We start from the raw sequence: 22,094 nt of genomic DNA on the forward strand, positions 1-22,094 counted from the left end.
TGACGACTTCAACCTCCCTTGAAAGAAGCATCAGTTTCCAGTGATTCATGAGAAAAGTTGGTTGCATTCAAAACATTCTACTAACGTTTCCGATGACGTAATTTTCGGAAACTAAATGAGTTATTTTAGTCACATTCTGTAGACTGCTTCCCTGAATCATCAGGAGAGTTAACTCTCACTTTTCCCTCATGTGAGGGCGCTCTCACATGACACTTATTTCAAAAATGAGCACCTGATGGGTAACCAGAAAATGGCGTACTTGCTTACAAGTTAAATGATAACAGTTGGTGATAAATCTCCACAACTTGAAAGTTAACATTACTACGAATAAACTACCGAGCTTGACATGATAATGACTTGTTGAACATAATATACACGCAACACTTGTTTAAAGTATAAAATGTACCAATTCTCTACAAATGTCTATCTCTTCAACTCTCTACTCATTGGCTGCCATTTTAACACTACTGATAGAGGGCGCTGTTTATTCTGAGATACAAACAAGTGTTAAAAAATGCATTCAGTCATTATCTGTATGGACTAGTCTGGTTAGTAGTAAGTAGACCTACTTCATTTTCTCCAAAGTCCAGTAATGTGTGGCTCCATTCTTCTTATCTTGGACTTCAACAGCTACCACAGTACGTGGGAATGGTCTATCAATCATATCCATACTGTCATCGTTGGGCAGTAAATCAGGTGGTAGTGGAGAATACAGGGTGTCACTCAGTAACACAAACTGGAATTCCACCTAATGGGCAAATAAGAAAACAACATATTTGTCACTGGCTTTCAACAAGTGTAAAATATACCGGTAGATGTAGCCAAGTTCCCTTGTCATTTTACCAGACTGAATGTTTTATTTCAAAACAAATATTGTTAGTAAGGCCTAAAAAAAAATAATTGTTTGGTTCCGGTTACACGACCCCACCTAGCTTTTCACTGCCGACCCTACAGTTTTTCTTACGTATTCGAGAAAAAAATAACATCATAAAAAATTGTGAAGTCTCATGAGAAACAGTGGATGCAAAAACTGCCATTAACTTAAAAAGACACTCTAAAACTGTTCTTAAAATCTGTAATCGCCGTACATCTGATAGGATGAAATAAACAACACAGAGACCATTTGGAAAACAATGGAAAACCTGAAATAAAGTAACAAAGCTACCTACCCCACCTATTCTAAAATTGAGTGTAACCAGAACCACACAATTTCTTTTATTAGGCCTAATATAAATTATTGTGTGAAACTACACAATCATTTAATAATCTCTTTTCTCAGTTACTAAGGTTTCTATAACTTTACATAATCACAGTTCTCCAAACTTTAAATTCCAAATTTTAATTTTCTAACATTGTGATTATTAATTATACCTTATGCAATTCTGATGTGAATGTATTCAAACTAAAAATATGGAATTTATACATAACCCTTTTCTTGATTTTTTTTCATAAATTACATATTGTATGCTTACTAAGGGATAACACCTACAATTGTATTATGCACTGATGTGACAAATCATATTATTCCCAAAAAGGTTTCTTCGTTCAACCATAAAATACTCATGATATATCAGTTCATCATTACTTGTCTTTCGACTCATAGTGACAGGGCTCCTGAGGTCACTCGTATTTCCCTTGCCTGAACAAAAACAAGTCCTGGGGAATAATATCTAAATATTCAACATTACTTTGATGAGGTCATTTATACAAATTTACATTTGTTCTTAAATTCAGCAATGGAATGTATAGTGACTGAGGCAAATTTTTTGAAAAGACATTTTTGTGGCTTTTTTGTTTATACATATAAATGGTTGAAATCTGATAAATATTACTAGTACATAAATTGTCCTATACATACCTTCTTCTTCAGTTCCACACTGATGGCATTAGATTCTTTCAAAAATATAGCATTACCCCACAGATCATCCTGTCAATAGACAAACAAATATTTATTTATGTTAAATTTACAAACTTTCTAACTTTCTCATTTCATGTACCATGATTGTAAACACAACACTATATATAATCACTGACTTGTAACATGCCATTAGTGCTGGCTAAAGTGGCCATATGGATGAGGATTGGATATTTATTTTGGATATTTAATTTATAAAATTCTATCCTGGCTTCCTACTTGAAAAATCAATGTTAAACAACATTGACCATGTCTGTTTTTATCTAGTTTATGACTTGGGCACCTGGGGTCGTGTGAAAATCAAACATATTTTATTGCATTTGGGGTACCCCTGGGTGCCTATAATTAAATCCGTGATTCACGATAAATAATTTGGTCCGTCTTTCCAAAATATTTTAGACGATTTGAAGTCAAAAATTATTTCCTCACTAAATGTGGAAAGATATCCTCAAAATACGGTATAATTCTTTCGGAATTGATAACAATAACCAATCATATGTTGTCCCCATCTTGGGTCAAGTCAAGTCAGGTCAGGTCAATCCCCAAGCTGCCCCCTGCTCCATGAGGAGAGTTGACTTGGGGAGCCCCGACTGTGACGTCATGTAGTAATCAAACGCAACTTGGGGCAACTTTAGGTGTCTCAAGGCACCCTAGGTTGCATAATCAAAAGCACCCCTGATACTTCCATTTCCTAAAGGTTATAACCTTTGACTTATAACCTACCCGTAATGAGGTGAACTGATGATACTTCCATTTTCTAAAGGCCCACTCAGCTATTTTGTATTCTTTCTCAGTCCATTGTGGCTCACCTGGAAATATTAGAAAATGAAGACAAAAAAGTTACTCAAAATGACTCACTGAAGAAGAGAGTTTGTTCACCTGTGAAATAAATTATAAACCAGGTTGGAAACAGGTTAGCAGAAAATTACTTTCTAAGTAAATATTTCACAATACATAAATTATGACTCACACAAATCTCGTTAGCTCAATAAAGTATTTTCTTAGGTCAAGCACACAGTATGATAACGTTGATCACATGACCTCAATTACTATGAAAATTTCCTTTTTTGAACTTTCATGGCTTTTAATTCTCCACTCATCTTTAGAAATTTTTTATCTGTATTTTCAGTTTTGACTAAAAAGTCCGTTCTATTACAATTTCATAATAACACACATTCAAATGCATTTTCTCTTCAATGTTTCCTATCTTTTTAAATATGGATTTCATTTTGTCTTGGTGCGTGTTCACAGAATGGAAATCTTTCATAATTTAAGTTTTATATAAAAACGACATCTATTTATTAAATTTCATAATATCACACATTCACTGTGGTATATTGTATAACATTTATCTAGGCTTGTGCTGTCAGATATGAAAAAGTTAAAAACATTTTTTTTTTTAATTTGTACAAAAACTAGAAGTCAAACATAATTTGCAAAAAATTAATTGCACATCTGCTGAAAATTTTCTCTCAACAATATATAATATGTTTTTTGAACATTTGTTTTTCTTCACACTCTCTCTCTCTCTCTCTCTCTCTCTCTCTCTCTCTCTCTCTCTCTCTCTCTCTCTCTCTCTCTCTCTCTCTCGCTCTCTCTCGTACCACTCAAATGGAAAACAACAAAAATCTTTAGATAAAAAAACCCCATAATATTATGTTTACATAATAGCTAATGCTTTTGGAAATTTGTCACACGGACATAACACATTTCTAATTGACTAATTACTAATGAAACTAAAATTAGCTGAAAAAATTAATTACAATGTTAACACACATTAACTTAAGATATGCTAGAAATTACTACACTGCGTTAGGATTAATTAAAATATGCACGTAATTAATACACATATCAACTAAAACCTAATAAGTACTTATCGACTAAAAACACATTAGCATACCATGATTCGTATAACTACTAATTTGCATATGATGCACTATGTGGCTATCAAATATTTATACAAGGTGATATTGTGAAGTATTACGTTCTGAAATGACATTCAACATTTACAGCAAGGTTATCATACCAAATGAGTCACACACATACAAGGCACATTTGACGGCCTTACATTTTTTGGGGGGAGACTCCCTAGCTTGAATGAAAATGTCATTACATGATTAGTTTACTGTTCTATAAGATTGTACCAAACAGTATTGACATTGCATTTTGCGGCAATGTCAATCTATTGATCACAAAATGTCACTCTATCCGCCAAGTATATATCAAACTCTCTTTCTGAACACGATGACCTTTACAGTCAGAATCCTACAAAATAAATACCATTACTGAAGTAAAACGCAAATTACAAATGACAAATTGCCAGTGGCTGTCAGTTTACTACAAAGATTCACTATAATCCCTGCAGTATATAGACTTTTAAGAGTAGTGACTCATTGTTACTCATTGCATACTGATCACGTCTTAGTCATTGTGAAGACAGTCAACTATAAAAAGGAGGACGGGTTAGTCACTCTCAAATAGCAAAGCTATAAAAGGAAGACACAGAATCAAGATTTCACACACACTGAAGGTGGCTAGGAATGGTGAAGACAGACAACACGTCTTTTAATTTTTTGAAGTGACTGAATTCCTGACATCTATGGATGTAGTTTTCTAAGTTGGATGCAGTTTGCATTTACACCAATTGATTTCTGTGGTGTATACATTTTTGGATTTGGTTTTTCTACCCTTATTCCCTTGCATTTTGTTCATTCCCTTATAGTTTTTATTTTTATCAATTCACTTCATCCTATTGCAAGGGTAGACATACTATATTACCCATCAAATTTACCTTCCTGTTTTTCAAGTACCTGTTTTCCTTCTATTGTTTCCATTCAATTTTCCATGTAAATGTTTAAATCCATTTCCCAAATATTTTTTTTTCCTTTCCAAGCCACGGTTACGATGAGATACGTGTCATATATTCATCAATACAACATGTCCAAAGCTATTTTCTTGGTATTTGTTATAAGATGTTGACCGCGCTAAATTTCCCATTTTCACTTTCTCATATATTTTCCCTTTAATTTTTCTTTCAAATATCATAATTCCTTCATCAAATATATCAATATTGATATTATTTTCCTAAATAATTAATATTTTTCCAGTTGCTATGATACTTTGATGTTAATTACACAACTGCAGGAGATTTAAATATTCAAGATATTTTCGACCGTAACCATTTTTTTTTTGGGGGGGGGGGGAATCAGGATATCTCAAGGTAATTCATTTTTTCCATCTGAACTCTTCCAATCACACTTTTAAATAAAACTACTATTTTGTCAACATCTGATGAGTCATTTTAGAAATTTTAACCTTTAATCCTTAATTATGAAATAAGAGAACAAGTCCAAGTATTATCCCAAAGTTAGGAAAAAAACTGCATAATTCGAGAAAGTGACCTTTGAAAGAAGGGTTCTACAACCCCACGGCTTTGCAAAATATATTTGTATCCACCACAAAAAAGTACAAGTTCGAACCAAGTTCAGATTAAAACAGGGGTGTTGTGGAATCAAGACTCTTAATAATCCAGCAAACATTAAAAATGGTGTGCATAGAAAAACCACTAAATCTACAACAGAAAGTGTACTGAGAGAGTAACAGGAGCAAATTTGGAGGAGCATCAAACTTACCTAGCAACCAGACTTCTTTTCACATTCCTTGCCTCATCTTTGGTCGTCATGGAAACATGAAGGTTGGCAAAGCTTAATGCTCCCCTTAATTTGCTCCTGCACAAAGCTATATGATTCTAACAAACACAGCTTAAGGTGGTTCTATACTATTTTTTTACAATTATGATTTGCAAGCCTGAAAACTTATATTTTATTTTTATTATTCGAATACATGATTCTAGGTATGTAGGTATGGTAGCTATGACCTATGAACTATGACCTAGCCATGACCTTGATGACTACAAATGACTCAGACTTAAAAATCCATTAAGTTATCCATCACAAAATGAGCATGCAAAAATATTTTTTTCTTTTTAATATTTTTTTTAAATGATGCTTGCAACAAGCAGAAAGTAAACCAAGTTATTGCATGCCTTCATTCCTTTTAAGTTCATTACTTTTCTGATCTTCCTTTTTTTTCTTACATTTTTTTCCTCTCCTCACAAAAAATAAAAACACCATTTAAAAACAATGATACCTTTCAGACATTTACAGCAAGCTCTCCGACCACCCATACAGCTAGGCTCATTAAAAAAAAATACACAACACATAAAAACATCTATTGCAAAAACGTTAAAATGCAGACGATTCCACATGCACAACAAAAGCATAGCAGAGGCAAAACTTGATTGTGGTGACAACAAAAAAAGTGAAATTAATATCAATCAGTATAGTTTTTCAATGTTGAATGATGTACATTTGTTGCTATGGCAACATAAGTTTTCATCGAAATGGTGAATTCATGATGATGATGATGATGATGAGTGTGAAAATGAGACAACTTTTTTTGATCAGGTCTTTTTATGATGTGGAGGAGCAAATTAAGTGGAGGCAAGAAACATGCCACAAACAACATAGCTGTCCTGTCCAATGAGAATACAAAACACGATGCAGACAAGACAACATGTATTATTATTATTATTATTAATATTGTAAACATTTGACACAATAAATCCCGGAAGGAATTACAGTCCATCTGGCATCTTGTATGGATTACTTCCGAATGTGTGTCCATGACTGGATTTACTGTCGAGCATTGTAACTCCATTGTTATCAGCTATGCTTCTTCTTGTACCATTCTTCCTCTGTTCTTATAAATGTTTTCCATTGATCGTTTGGGTAAAATGGGTTTCATCCAATAGTTACAACAGCGTTATGCATTCAGACAGGTAATCAGATATACATAGCATCTCAGCTGCACTATTACAATGTCATTTTCTTATGCATTAAGTTTAACCAGTGTGAAAGTATTTATTTGGGCACAAAAAAACATTTCAGCAGTGACAACTTTTCACATTTTGGATCCACTTTATTTTATTTTATAGCGTCTTTGAGTATCTCATTAATTCACGACATACAAGTACAATTAGTTCACTTCGGTCACTTCATTCTACAAGACATGTTGTACAGAAAACAAAACTTTACGAATAGAAGTTTTGGAGAATTTAATGAAAATGGTCACAATTTCTTGGTCACACGAAACAACTTTTTTAAAATGCACTTGCAACAGAAAAAGACATTGTAATGTAAATACCAATTTAGTTCATTCTTCTACAGACACAATCTCTTTTTCTTTTCCACAAGTTTTTTTTTTACACAACATGTAACTCAAATAAGTACACTTTGTTCAGTTTAGTACAAAACATTTATTCTCTTGTTATAAATTTCTGTGACTTCTTTACACACACTGAGCAGACACAATACAAAACATAAAACATATACAATATAGCGACTGTTCTATAACTAGTAAAACTAGTTTGCTAATGTACTCATTCACTAAATTCATGCTGAACAGATGATAGGAATAATCATAGACAATATTGTTAATATGGTTATTTTCATGGACTAAATTCTTTGACGATGCATGCAGAAACTAGTGATGTCATTGTATAGTGGGTATAACACACAAACTAGTGATGTCATTGTATAGTGGGTATAACACACAAACTAGTGATGTCATTGTATAGTGGGTATAACACACAAACTAGTGATGTCATTGTATAGTGGGAATAACACACAAACTAGTGATGTCATTGTATAGTGGGCATAACACACAAACTAGTGATGTCATTGTATAGTGGGTATAACACACAAACTAGTGATGTCATTGTATAGTGGGTATAACACACAAACTAGTGATGTCATTGTATAGTGGGTATAACACACAAACTAGTGATGTCATTGTATAGTGGGTATAACACAAACTAGTGATGTCATTGTATAGTGGGTATAACACACAAACTAGTGATGTCATTGTATAGTGGGCATAACACACAAACTAGTGATGTCATTGTATAGTGGGTATAACACACAAACTAGTGATGTCATTGTATAGTGGGCATGGCACACAAACTAGTGATGTCATTGTATAGTGGGCATAACACACAAACTAGTGATGTCATTGTATAGTGGGCATGGCACACAAACTAGTGATGTCATTGTATAGTGGGCATGGCACACAAACTAGTGATGTCATTGTATAGTGGGCATGGCACACAAACTAGTGATGTCATTGTATAGTGGGCATAACACACAAACTAGTGATGTCATTGTATAGTGGGCATGGCACACAAACTAATGATGTCATTGTATAGTGGGCATAACACACAAACTAGTGATGTCATTGTATAGTGGGCATAACACACAAACTAGTGATGTCATTGTATAGTGGGCATGGCACACAAACTAATGATGTCATTGTATAGTGGGCATAACACACAAACTAGTGATGTCATTGTATAGTGGGCATGGCACACAAACTAGTGATGTCATTGTATAGTGGGCATGGCACACAAACTAGTGATGTCATTGTATAGTGGGCATGGCACACAAACTAGTGATGTCATTGTATAGTGGGCATGGCACACAAACTAGTGATGTCATTGTATTATATCTAGGAATCAGAAAGTTATGTCCTCAATAAATAGTTGCATCATGATGTCAATGGAACATACAAACTAGTGATGTCATTGTATAGTGGGTACACAAACTAGTGATGTCATTGTATAGTGGGTACACAAACTAGTGATGTCATTGTATTATATCTAGGTAGCAGAAAGTTAGGAAGTCAATAAATAGTTGCATCATGATGTCATTGGAACACGCAAACTAGTGATGTCATTGTATAGTGGGCACGGCACACAAACTAGTGATGTCATTGTATAGTGGGCACACAAACTAGTGATGTCATTGCATTATATCTAGGAATCAGAAAGTTATATCCTCAATAAATATTTGCATCATGATATCAATGGAACATACAAACTAGTGATGTCATTGTATAGTGGGCACACAAACTAGTGATGTCATAGCTTTGTGGCAAAACATCAGTCATTTTATTGTGAGTAATAAACTAGTCAGTGATGTCATCCAAATGTGGCAACACACTGGTGATGTCACTGTATTGTGGGGACATAAACTAGTGATGTCACAGCAATATGGCAACAAAGCAGTGATGTCATTGTAATTTGTATGTAGCAAGACATAATATTAAGGTTAGTGCTGCGGCCCAACATTTTGAGGGGCAATATCATCATTCTTCCAAAGCCGGATTTCAGAAATATGGACATTAATTAATCATCAAAAATGCATGAATACAAAATGAGCTGCTATACAGCAAAACATACAAATGTACATGAATAGTCAGGAAATGTAAGATTAATCTGAGATTGTCTATGATTACTCCTATCCTCTACTCAAATTATCTACCCTTTGTTATGATAATGGTGACACCCACTCTACTGAAAACAATAGGAATCATCCAAAAATATCCTAACAGTGGGGGTGATAGGACTAAAAGTTGGTCATTTCAACAAATTCTGATATGCACTAGATTTGGGTTGATGACAAAACAAAAACATCAATACAGTCTATCAATCTAATAGAAAAATACACATTATAAAAAGTAACACATAGGTCAGGTAAATTTATCTAATCTTCATCTCTGGTTCTTTCTTAAATAGAACAAACAGGGTTACTTTGGCACATCATTCCACTAGACACGATGTATTTTATACAATGCTGCATGTTTACAATAACAGAGGCACCACACACAGCAGAATATTGTACCTAATCACACTGAAAAGTGATAAACACTGCTATTCTTTTACAGTGCAGTTGAAACGAATGTTGCTGAAATGATTACACATTGACTTGATGACTTTAATGGGTTCAATTGTTTACTTTCAAACTGATAAATAACATATTAACTTGTTTAATTCTACATCCCACTGTGTGAGACACCTAATTATCTATTCTGTCTGTCTGTCTGTGTGTGTGTGTGTGTCTGTGTGTGTGTGTGTGTGTGTGTGTGTGTGTGTAAAACATCATGTCCTGTGAATAAAATGCTAAAATAACCCCATTTGCATCGTTTCTTATTTTTTTCTGTAAATTTATACAAATGTAACGCTACACGCAGGTATGCAATAATGACTCAGATATCTCGATTTTAAGTATAATATTTACAAACATGCTTTGTAAAAAAAGGTTACTATTATTTTCAACATTTCACAGGAATGTCTACATTTTGTACATTGGTTTGATCTTATGAATATCCAACCCTTGATAATAAGAACAATTCTAGTGTAATACGACTGGGGTTGAAATACTTGAGATGACGAGTTGCTGGTACGGTTTGATATTATGAACAGTCACTTCTTTTAATTATCATGACATGTAACCCTTGATAAACAAAATTTCTGTTAACCATTGCTACTCAGGTTTGACAATGTAAACATTCAGTCACACCTTTATAATCTGGACAAATTTAGCATTCTGTACTTGACACATTGGACAGTTTTGTTGCTGTACTGATGTGATATTACGAACACCAAACACTTTCCAGATAATTTGAAGAAATGTTTGATTCATTTTGTCACTTTTACTAGATATTAGGAACATCTAACCCTTGATAATCTGGACAAATCTAATACTAAAATGAATTGTCACTGTACTGTTTTGATAATATGAACACCCAACCCTTGATATTCTGAACAACCATTGTTTAACAAATTTGTCATGCTACTGATTTAATATTACGAACACCCAACCCTTGATTATCTGGACAAGTATTATATACTGTTTCTGTACTATGAGCCTCGAATTTATATGACCATTTCACATCTATATTTCAGTAAGTTGTTTTAAAAAATAATACATTTCATGGAAAGTTTTTGAGAATGGTGGCAAGATATGAAATTTAATAATTTTGAAGATATAATGAAAAGTTAATCAGTAAAATTAATTTAACAAATAAATGAGGTGATACTCCACTGTGTGGAAGGATTAATGATAAAAAATAAATAAAAATTAACTTTGAAACGGAAAAGTAAAGATTTGTACTATAGTAAATAAAAAAATGTTAAAACCACTTGAGTTTTTTTCCTTGAAACAATGGCAGTGATTCCACGATTAAAACTCCCAAAGAACAAAACAAAATGATTTCTATAAAATAACTTCTTTGAACTTCAAAACTGAAAATAACGACAAAGTTTTTCCATCGTTTTGTGGTATATTTGCACATAGATCCAAAGTGACAAAGTTGCAATATGGTATAACTTGTATTTATGATTTTAATATGATGGTTCACTTTTTAAAAAAAAAAACGCCTGCTCACGTTGTAAAAATGAATGACATGAAAAGCTATCTATTACTAGTTTTCTATTGAATGTACATAACTACAGATAAAATTTTACGATTGTAGACAACAGAATTGCAAGGTAATAGAAGTCACTGAATTTTTTTTTTACATTCACAGTCCATAGATTTTTTGGGGAAATCATACTATGTTAGCTGTCCTTCACACAGAATCTGACTTGATTAAAGTGTACAGATTGTGATGAATATTAATGTTAGTCTGAATTAGTCATCAAACTTATGATTAAAATCCATAGTTCTTAACTCGTTCTGTCATTTAATTGTACTGGTACCTCACATATGTACTTGGTTTAACGGATATTACATTGTACTGCAACATAAGTCTTATACCATAATTTACAGTCCATAGTTTAATATTGACAATGCCTGTAATGGACCGATTTTTTTTCACTAAAACCTTAATCTTGATCAGACAAGGGGATCTTTAGAGTTCCCATACGGTTGAGGATTGGGTATTTGTTTGGGATTTTTTATTTATAAAACAATTTTATCATGGCTTCCTTACTTGAAAAATAAACTTGAAACTTGTAAAAAAAAATTAATAAATGTATAAAATGTTTGTTTAACTGTATATACATTAACAAACTTTTTTTACACACTTTTTAGCTTTTTGCAATTTATTGATTTACAACAAACACTTGGCATATGTTATTTGACATTTACTTTTCAAGTAGGAAGCCATGATAAAATTGTTTTCAAATTGTTTTAGACATTAAAAATCTAAAATAAATACCCAATCGTCATCCATATGGCCGCTAGAATTTTGACAATGCCTGTATGGAGCTGTTTTTTTCTCACTCATATCTTAATCCTGATCAGCCAAGGACCTTTAAGACGAGACAAATATAACAGCTTCCGGGAAACTTTCGGAAATTCTATTCCACTTTGGAAAGGTCTCTTTTTGTGATTGATAAAGGGTCAATAGATATGCTGCTCACTGTAGACATATCAAATCATGACATAAACTTGCATTTGACACTTTCATTTTCAAGATTAACCCATGTAAAAAGTTGCCATTTGGCCAAAAAATTGCCCAATTTTTTGGTATTTGCCAAAATATTGGCCAATATTTTGAGACTTCCCAAAATATTGGCCAATATTTTGAGACTTCCCAAAATATTGGCCAATAATTTGTGAGTTTGCCAATATATTGGCCAATATATTTTCAGCTCTCAAATAAACTGCCCAATATATTTTTCCTAAATGAATGTATTTGGTCAATATATTGGTTTCCTTTAAACAATTTTACCATTTTGTCCCCACAGTTACAAAATTTACTACTTGTAACATGTTTTAGTCGAGGTATGTAAGGGTACTTAAAATGTCAAACTGAGACCATGAACTGAGAGTCCCAGTTGCAAAAAAATAGCCATCTGAGACTAGTCTCAGTTTGCCAGTCTCAAATGGCAAAAAAAACTTCCATGGTTAGAGTGTTTAATATGTTCTTAGGATTTCGATACTTGTTTGTGTTTGTATTGTAATCAATGTTGCCTTCCATACATATCTTTTGTGTATATGGTGTCAACTCTTTCTTTTGTGTAGTTATCATGTGATCTGTATGTGTAGTTTACTAAGCCTTTGTTTTGTTTCTAGCATGGATGTATTCATAGACCCTTATGATGTATTAGGGATGCATCTATGTTACTTGTAATGTTTGTTGTCATTACAATCTTTGGTAAATTTTCAGTCTCAATAGTATACAAGTAGTGTGACATCATGAATTTTTGTGAACTGAAACTATTCTCAGATAGACTTTTTTTTAATCTGGGACTGAAGTTCATGGCAAACCGAGACTGGTCTCAGATGGCTATTTTTGGCAAACTGAGACTCAGTTCATGGTCTCAGCATGTCACACCCAGTCCCTCCAGGTGGGTGGAGGGACTGTGTCTCAGTTTAATGTTTTACATGTAGGTACTTTGAGTACCATTACATACCTCTTTATTCATTATATTTTAAACTCATTACTTAATTGCAGTTTTACTCTTCAAACACAACTAATAGCTCCCTTTCAAAGCCAGGCACTGCACTGTTGTGTGTTTTTAATCCCAGTAAAGCTCTAGACTTGACATTTTTACAGCTCATTTTAAAAGATAGCTACTACGCCAATGAGTCCATGTTCAAGATGGCCACAAGCTTATGCTCCATGTTCAACTATAACGGCTTGCCGTATGTGGACCATCTTGTGTGAATAGTTTAAATCTTAAAGGTATCTCAGACATGCAGACATGTTTACAAAACTAATTTATTTGAATGTTGACAGTTTCTTCTAATAATGTACAGAGTTTATACACATTGTGATTGTGACGTCCTATATGTAATATCTCTGGATAAATTCTCAGGATTGGGGTTGGAGAACTACTAAACATTTTGCATCGGAACTTAGGGAAGGGTTTGCCTGTGATCAGTGATAGTGGTAACATTTACCTGTTACCAGTGAATATCACTTTGATGACAAAAACTTTGATGACAAAAAATTTTCATTTGTCCTTAAAACAGAGAGGATTTATTTTGATTCTGATGGCGCTAATTGAAAGATGAATATTTTGACCATGTATCTGGTACTATGAGGAAACATTTAGTCAACATCACAAAAATATTGGCAATTTGCTGAAATCTACTGACAATCTGAATAGCTGTTGGTGAATGGTAAACTAAATAACTATCGATTTGCTTGGAAAAATCATGGAAGTATAACCCACTACCTGGGATATCCCTAAACTCTTGTTCTTTGTTGAAATTTATCAACATCACAAAAGAGTGACAGTCACCCTTGTATTCAGATTGTAGCAATGTTTGTATGTACTTTACTTTTGCACTCACAATGATAACACAACATTGTAACGGTCACCTTGCAGCTTGGCTTCAATACAAGTATGTTCTGTCACAGACAAGGAACACATGTGCTGCATGTCTGTGGTTCGATCTGTGTGTCACAAACCGTACCCCTAAAATTTCTACCTCAAGTTGTCTTGGCCAGTAGATGTTGTCTCTCTTGCATGATCATATAAATGTATCTGTAAGTGAAGCAAGTCACGTCATTTCTGACATATTTAATATTTCATGGGTGCACCATTGAAATTTTTTCTTACTCAGATATGTGTATAGAGTTGAAAAGTATATTTTATGGCTATAGTTACCGGACATTCCCTAAATGTTGTTTTCAAATCAATTAAAAAAATTGTGCATTTTGTCACGGACAAGAAACAATCTGTGCTGAATGCTTTGTTAACAAATGGCATGAATGCTACATTTGGAAATAATTAGCACACTGTCATTGGGTATAAAACATGGCCAACATAGTACAAAATATGTAAATAGTATGCAAATGAGCATTTTCGAAATATGATTTAACAACCTGACAGTGTTACGTAATCATGATAAAATATCCTGAGATTATCACAGTCTACATGTCATAATCTGCAAAAGCAGCATACTAGTGCTTGATCGAAAACCGTCGCGTCATGTTCTAGTCTTCAAATGCTTAGATGGCAATTTTACCATTGTATTGCACGTCAATGGAAAGAAGGAAAACTTATGCCCTAGTGGAAATGTCACTTTGATACAGAGTGGAAGTGAAAGTTCCGAGATTGTGGTAAGTGTAGCTCTATCATTTTGGAAAGTTGATTTCTGTTGTTGTGAATGTTATTGTCAATAGAAATTTTACATCCATCCTTGGAGTAATTAATTACTCCAAGGATGACCCCAACCCATTTTTACCGGTAAAAACTGAAACTTCTAGCATAGGCAGTGGATCACCTTTGTCCATAAAATATATGCTAGACCCCTCAGGCTATTTTTCTCACTATGATGGCTACCAAAGGTTGCCAGTAAGGGCTAGCCCGATGTGTCTAGGAAAAGTTGAAATTTTCCTTAGAGCTATTTTGTGGGTTGAGTAATGTATGGTAATCTATTCAATAACCCATGACCTCTAGGATATGTACATTAACATACATGATTATAATGTTTGTGTTCTTACTGAGGATTACATCTTAGTGTTTGTGTAGCAACCGTTTTGCAATTCTATGCATATCTTTTCTTATTCTGTGTATATGGTGTGAACTGTTTCTTTTGTCTGTGCTTTGTGAAGTATGATTCATATCACTACTAGTGATGTGATGTGACCCCTAGCTGTACCGTCTGTGGTTGTATTTTAGCCCACATAGTGTATTCCAAGTTCAAACTGGTGATACCTCTTATACTTAGTTTCAAATTGATTTCTCACAAAAAGGCAACTATAGCTTGGAACATTTCCCTTGAAGCATGTCAAGAGAAAGGTTCTTGTATCTGCAATGCCTTTTTCAGTTATTCAGTCTCTACGATGGGATGTCTATCTAGGTTCTATGCTCAGTCATGATGGTATATAATCTCACTACTGTATATACATGTATGGTAATTGTGAGTTTGATGAGTGTGTAGACATTGTCATTCACACATTTTGGTTGATCCGTTGTGGTTATTTTTACCTCAGACCACTAAAGCCACTGTTCTCTGTATTACTAGCTGTCAACTACCTTCTCTGATCAGCTGTTATTTATATCATCAAGGTGTGGAGATGACTTTAGCTAGACCCCTTGATTGTGTCCCACCTATCAGAAACACAGTGTTGAGAAGAAAACCTTACTGCAAAAAATGTTCAATTAACATAATGAGAATGAAGATTTTTTTCCAAAAAGCCTTCAATCATCATATGGATATAATTGGAGCCATTTATAAATTGTATGTTTGTACCAATCCAAAGCATCTCACAGGGTTGAATGAAAATGTATTCTTTGCCTCAGTAATCAGTAATAACATCTGTGTTATTTTGTGATGAAATCTATAAACTTTTCATTGACATGCACAAACAATTTGTACATGATACATGACCTGTGTGTTTCTCGAAGCACAGAAAAAATGCTGAAAACAAGACCCAGAAGCTAGTGCTCTGTACAGCAGTTTGAATTTCCCGCATTTGCATAGATTAGCCATAATCCTCTTTATATAGGTCAGTTATGTCTATATTCAGTTACATAATGCAAGTTTTAATGCAAGCTCTTTTCTTTGTTTTTCAGGTTAAATCTGTAATGACTGCCTTATGGAGGGTGAATGGATTGTGACAGTATATGATGAACTATGTGTGGGAAAGATCATAAAAACTAACTGGAAAAATGCTTTAGTACATTTTTTGGAAAAAAACTGGTGTTTATGATTTGTGGGGTGAAAGGTAATTCTGTTTGGGAGGGAAATTTCAAAATAGAAACTTTGTCTTGGGAAGGGGCTGAGATAAAGATAAATTTATGAAGTAAAAGTTAGATGTTTCAATATTACATTTATGCATCATGGTCTTTTTTCAACAGGTGTATGTGTGTGTGCCATTTCTCATTGTTAACTCTTCACCATGGTTACAAAAAGAACTGTAGTTCTTGAGAATGTTTCAAGAATTTTTGTGCTTTGTATCAAACACTTTTTCTTTTTATATTCAGTATACCTTGTATATATGTGATGGTCATTGTTATTGTTACAAGAAAGTTCAATAGGTCAATCACAAACACTCATTCGATTGATCTGCTCAGAGCAATGAAGTTTTGCAACCCAACCCCCCCCCCCCCCCCCCCCCACCCACCCAAAATAAATAAATAAATAAATAAATAAATAAATATTAATGTCAAAGCAAGAGTTCATGGTGGAAATTTTGTTGAGGAAGCTTCCAACACTGCAGCAACTAGGAAGTGGGGAACATAGAATTTTTGATAGTAAATAAACAAGAAAGGATTACTTTCAGCTGTATTTCCCATCTACGATAGCTCTCCCAATATTGTCACTGTTATTATACTAGTTTGAAAGTGGTCATTTATTTTGTCCTGGTCCATAATGTGTAACCTAGCACAGCAACTAGGCTCATTTAAAATTAATGTTCAAATATTTTAAAGTAAATTGGCAATAACAAGGTGTAGATAGGGGAAATGATGGAGAGTGTATAAAAGTAAAATATTTCACAATGTTTACATTTGATGCAACATTTGGTATTAAACATTATGGGATGGAAAATTTGATTTTAAAAAATAAGGGAATAATTCCTAAAAATACTGCAAATGGCACTGTAGCACAACTGTACAGTTTTTATAAATGTTTATCCACATGCCCAGGTCCATGTTAACAATAGGTGTTCATTTGCTGGATGACTATCCGGTTGCCTATCCAACCATGTTGCTATCTTTGCAATGTAAGCAATCATTTGGCTGTTGCTATGGGCGTAGTCATGTTGCTAGACATACTTGCATACATTATAAAATGTTTTTCTTCACTTTTCTATGAATTCTCGATATTATCTTTGCAATGTATGCAATCATTTGGCTGTTACTATGGGCATGGTCTTGTTGCTGAATGTTTACTCACTTGCCTACCTGAAGATGTTGTTATTTGACCAAAATATACTGCCATCTGGTTGTTGTTAAGGGCGTGGTAATGGTTGCTAGGGCCAATTGTGTCAAAATATTTTAAGAAAATCTGCAGAATAACACTTTTAGAAACATCTCACCAAGTTTCAGTCTCACTGACCATGTACTTTTTGAGATATAAATTTTTGACCAAAATTCACATTTACAACTACTTTGCATATAACTGACAATATAATTTGCATCATCATGTCTTTTGAATCATCATGTCATGAACAAATCTGAATTTACTAGCCTTCAAAACTGTTCCCACCAAATTTCAGGCCAATCTACCCAGAGTTTAAATATTTTTACCAAAAATCCCATTTTTTTGACCCAAAATCACATTTCTGATGCAATCATTTTCATTTGAACAGTTTCCCAACTAGACACCAGAAGTAACATGACCACCAAATATCAAAGCAATCAGTCCCAGCGGTTTTTGATTTTAAGTTGTTTACACACACACACACACACACACACACACACACACACACACACACACACACACACACACACAGACAGACTGACAGACAGTTTGCCATGCTTATAGCACTATTGAACCTTATCAGTTCAGTTGTGCTAAAAAGGAACCAATATATTGGCCAATGATACATTTATAGGGGAAAATATATTGAGAGCTGAAAATATATTGGACAACATATTGGCAGACTCCAAAAATATTGGCCAATATATTGGTAAACTCACAAAATATTGGCCAATATTTTGGGAAGTCTCAAAATATTGGCCAATATTTTGGGAAGTCTCAAAATATTGGCCAATATTTTGGCAAATACCAAGAAATTGGGCAATTTTTTGGCCAAATGGCAACTTTTTACATGGGTTAATTTTGAAAATGAAAGTGTCAAATGCAAGTTTATGTCATGATTTGATATGTCTACAGTGAGCAGCATATCTATTAACCCTTTATCAATCAAAAAAAGATACCTTTCCAAAGTGGAATAGAATTTCCGAAAATTTTCCGGAAGCTGTTATATGTACTATCGCATTATTTTAATAATCCTATGGACTAACTACACAAGTCATGGGCATACGAGGTGTCATATATGATATAGGTAGATAGATCATGACTGCATATCCAGGTTTACAACATGCACAGACAAATTAACATGGGGCATACACTGCAAACAAGAGGAAGTTTTAACAGATACAAAACTTTACAACAAGATTAAAGAACAATGATAAAGAACAAAGAGATTTGGTCAACATGTACACATTCAAACCAGGCCAGATTCTGTGTGACGAAAAGTTTGAATATCAGAAAGTTAGACTTTAATTTGAAAACATCATTTTTCAGATTTCTAGTGAATATATTTATCTAACGCAAGGTGGCGCTAAGCTTCATATAGGCAATAAATATCACACTTGACATTCAGTTTGCTTATAAATATTACATAGTAAAGCAGAGGGTTCATTATAAGCTCAAAAACTATGTCAAAACCAACATCCTCATACAAACATCTAACATCTTTACACTCCATAAAGTACAAAGTTTTAAAACATAAAAAGTCCAGTTTAAAATCCCACAAAATAGTTTTTACTCCAAGAAAGGAAAGTTTAAAAGATGTATAATTATTTACATGATACAATTCTCATATCTCAGTGGTCCAACAAGCTGGGCAAGATTTGCATATTACTGTCACAGAAGCTCAAAGCTGATTGGCTGCTTGCCATCTGATTTATGAATATGCTAATACTTTCTGTCATTTTGACCGGACTTGTTGGACACTTGTAAGCAAATATATACAATCCAGTGTGTAAGGCAACTACTGTATGATGTAATATATCCTTTTTAATATTTTTTTCTTCTATGAAACAACTTTTTTTTATGATTATTCAGCACCGTTAGAGTCCTAATTATATGATTTTTAAACCAAATTCAGCCACAGTGCCAACAAAAAAGATGATGTCATCTTGTTACTTATTAATAATTGCAGCATATTTCAAGGCACTTGTGGACAATTGACAAAACAAAATTGGTATCATCTCAAATAAAAAGGGGGGTTTTTTGGCAAATATTTGGTTTCTAGGGCAACTGTTTTACAAACTTGCATAATCACAAGATATTTTCAAAAGGCACACAACTGTTATAAATTTTCACAGGTGCTCAGCGAAAAACTTGTTAAAAGAAGGAATTCACGATATTGCAAAAATTAATGATATTAGAATCTAAAATTTGTCTACATAGGTAGTATAAAGATACCCTGTACGATTAGTCAATACTTGTGTTACACTACTTAGACTGCTAAAAGTTATACAAAACCCTATAAAGACCTAAATTTAGTAATAAAAAGTTATATCCGAGTACAATTATTTTACAAACTTTGGCACATTTTCTTTGCAATGTGACAGTTTTTTGGAAGATTTTCATTCAAATAATTAATAAATATGTTTTTAATAAATATATTAAAATAGTATGGGAATGTGGCTAGTGTATGTTGTCAATAGTTTTATGGAATTAGTAGGTGGGAATGTGATACTCTGTATTGGTAAAACCTGCTTTGATTGGCTAGTATATTAGTTCATTTTCCCTGTTATTTCGATATTAGCCAATCATACCTAAGGTTATATTCAGGCCTACCTTTCTCTACAGCTATCTCCCCCAAAGATGAGTTTGTTATTAAGAGTTTACTGATTGGTAGTTAGATCACCAGGTGTAAAAATTTCTACCTCTGATTTGATTGGTCGAAAGTCAATCTTACAAACTTGCTTGACTGTTTGACTAAGTCAGTTTACCTAATTAGTATTAGTTTTTTTTCACTTTCTTTTGGTTAAACTCCCTGTCTCTAGATCTGGGCTACCAGGTGGATATTACCAAATATCATGATCTGTTTACTAGCTTTCTATTGGTTGTTGGGCTTTAAAACTACCAGGTGACCTATGAGTATTCAAATTCCACTAGCTTTCCATTGGTTGTTGGACTCTGAACTACCAGGTGTCCTTTGCATATTAAGTATTCAAATTCTTCTGGCTTTGATTGGCTATTATACTCTAAACTACCAGGTGACCTTTGCATAAGTATTCAAATTCTTATAGTTTTCCATTGGTTGTTAGATTCTAAACTACCAAGACCACAATATAAGATGTCTATCAAACATCACTGGCTTATAATTGGCTGTACACTCTATCCTACCAGGTGACCCTGATGGTAAGTAGTCTAATTGTGGTAGCTTATTGGCTATGCAAGCTACACTACCAGGTGTTCTTACATACACAAAATTATCTGATTGGTCTGTACATTCCTACCACTACCTTCTACAAAATGTAATTGAACTAGGATTTGGTCTGTACTTAACGTTAGATCAGTCAAATATCATATCTATGTTGTCATAGGAACCTGAGGTTTGGGACATAAAATATAACAACCTGGGTTTTTAATAACTATTCTTTAAAGCGTTTAAAAAAAAAACTGTGATGAGGTGGCTAACATACAAAAGAGGCCACATCAAATATTCGTCATAATAAATTCACATGGCGTTTTATCGAAACACTGTGACCGTACCTTAGATAAGTTTAATACTGTAAAAGCATTTCGTTGTTTCGTGACATTACAAGCTTCTTGGCTTTGAAAAAATACTTAATGTTAAAAAATATTGCCTCAAGTACATATCAAGCATACATGAGAGGATACTATGGTTGATTTTAATATTTTCACAAGTACAGTTTTATAAATAAATACTGTATCACATTATAATAAGCTGGCAGTTTTAAATTTGTGTTCTCAAACCCCAAGCAGAAAATGGAATCATCCACTAACACAGAAAGGAAACACCATGTCTAGGGATAAACCAGGTGGTTTTGCAACCATCAATATGCAAATATGTTACCACCACCAGGTGGTTTTGTAACCATCAATATGCAAATATTTTACCACCACCGGGTGGTCTTGCAACCATCATTATGCATATATGTAGCACACACTTCTCAATAATTTGTACAAGATCTAACTATCTACAAACAACGGAACAGATACTGTTCTACAATTTACCCATCACCTCTGGGTTTGAATATAGTACTGATAGAAAATCAACTTGAAACCCCCTGTTTCCACAAATGGAACTAGCCTTTCTGGCACCAAAACTGGACCACTCCATTCTCTGTGGGGAGGTTTACTTATTGCACTTAGCCCACGTGAGCCTGGATGAGGTTTTTGTTATCTCTTTTTGAAACTCTCTGACACCACTACAATGTAGCAGCTCACACAAAATAAAATAGACAGTACAATGCAGGAAAAGGTATACACGTACCAAAACGTTATCGTAAGAAATACAATCGTGTACAACTTACTTTCTAAGTTATCTTCATCACTACTTAGACCTTCTGGAGTGTTGTTGCCGGACAGGAGACTGTGCATTTCAACTTGTTTTTGTAAAGCCTGCAGTTTACTTTCATAGTCCTGTTAACATAGAAGATATCATG

At 33.8% G+C, this 22,094-nt stretch overlaps 1 protein-coding gene across 1 annotated transcript in view; it reads right to left on the minus strand.

Annotated features, from left to right (window-relative positions):
- LOC144451660 (kinesin-like protein KIF1A) overlaps window positions 1-22,094 on the minus strand; it is a 112,919-nt gene that overhangs the window by 34,389 nt on the left and 56,436 nt on the right. Inside the window, exons 16-19 of the mRNA XM_078142554.1 lie at window positions 21,963-22,071; window positions 2,639-2,724; window positions 1,859-1,927; window positions 570-748 (exon numbers count right to left, since the gene is read on the minus strand). Coding sequence (XP_077998680.1) covers window positions 570-748; window positions 1,859-1,927; window positions 2,639-2,724; window positions 21,963-22,071 — 443 coding nt within the window. The remainder of the gene's footprint in view (window positions 1-569; window positions 749-1,858; window positions 1,928-2,638; window positions 2,725-21,962; window positions 22,072-22,094) is intronic.

Source organism: Glandiceps talaboti, chromosome 21 (assembly GCF_964340395.1).
Source record: "Glandiceps talaboti chromosome 21, keGlaTala1.1, whole genome shotgun sequence".
NCBI lineage: Eukaryota > Metazoa > Hemichordata > Enteropneusta > Spengelidae > Glandiceps > Glandiceps talaboti.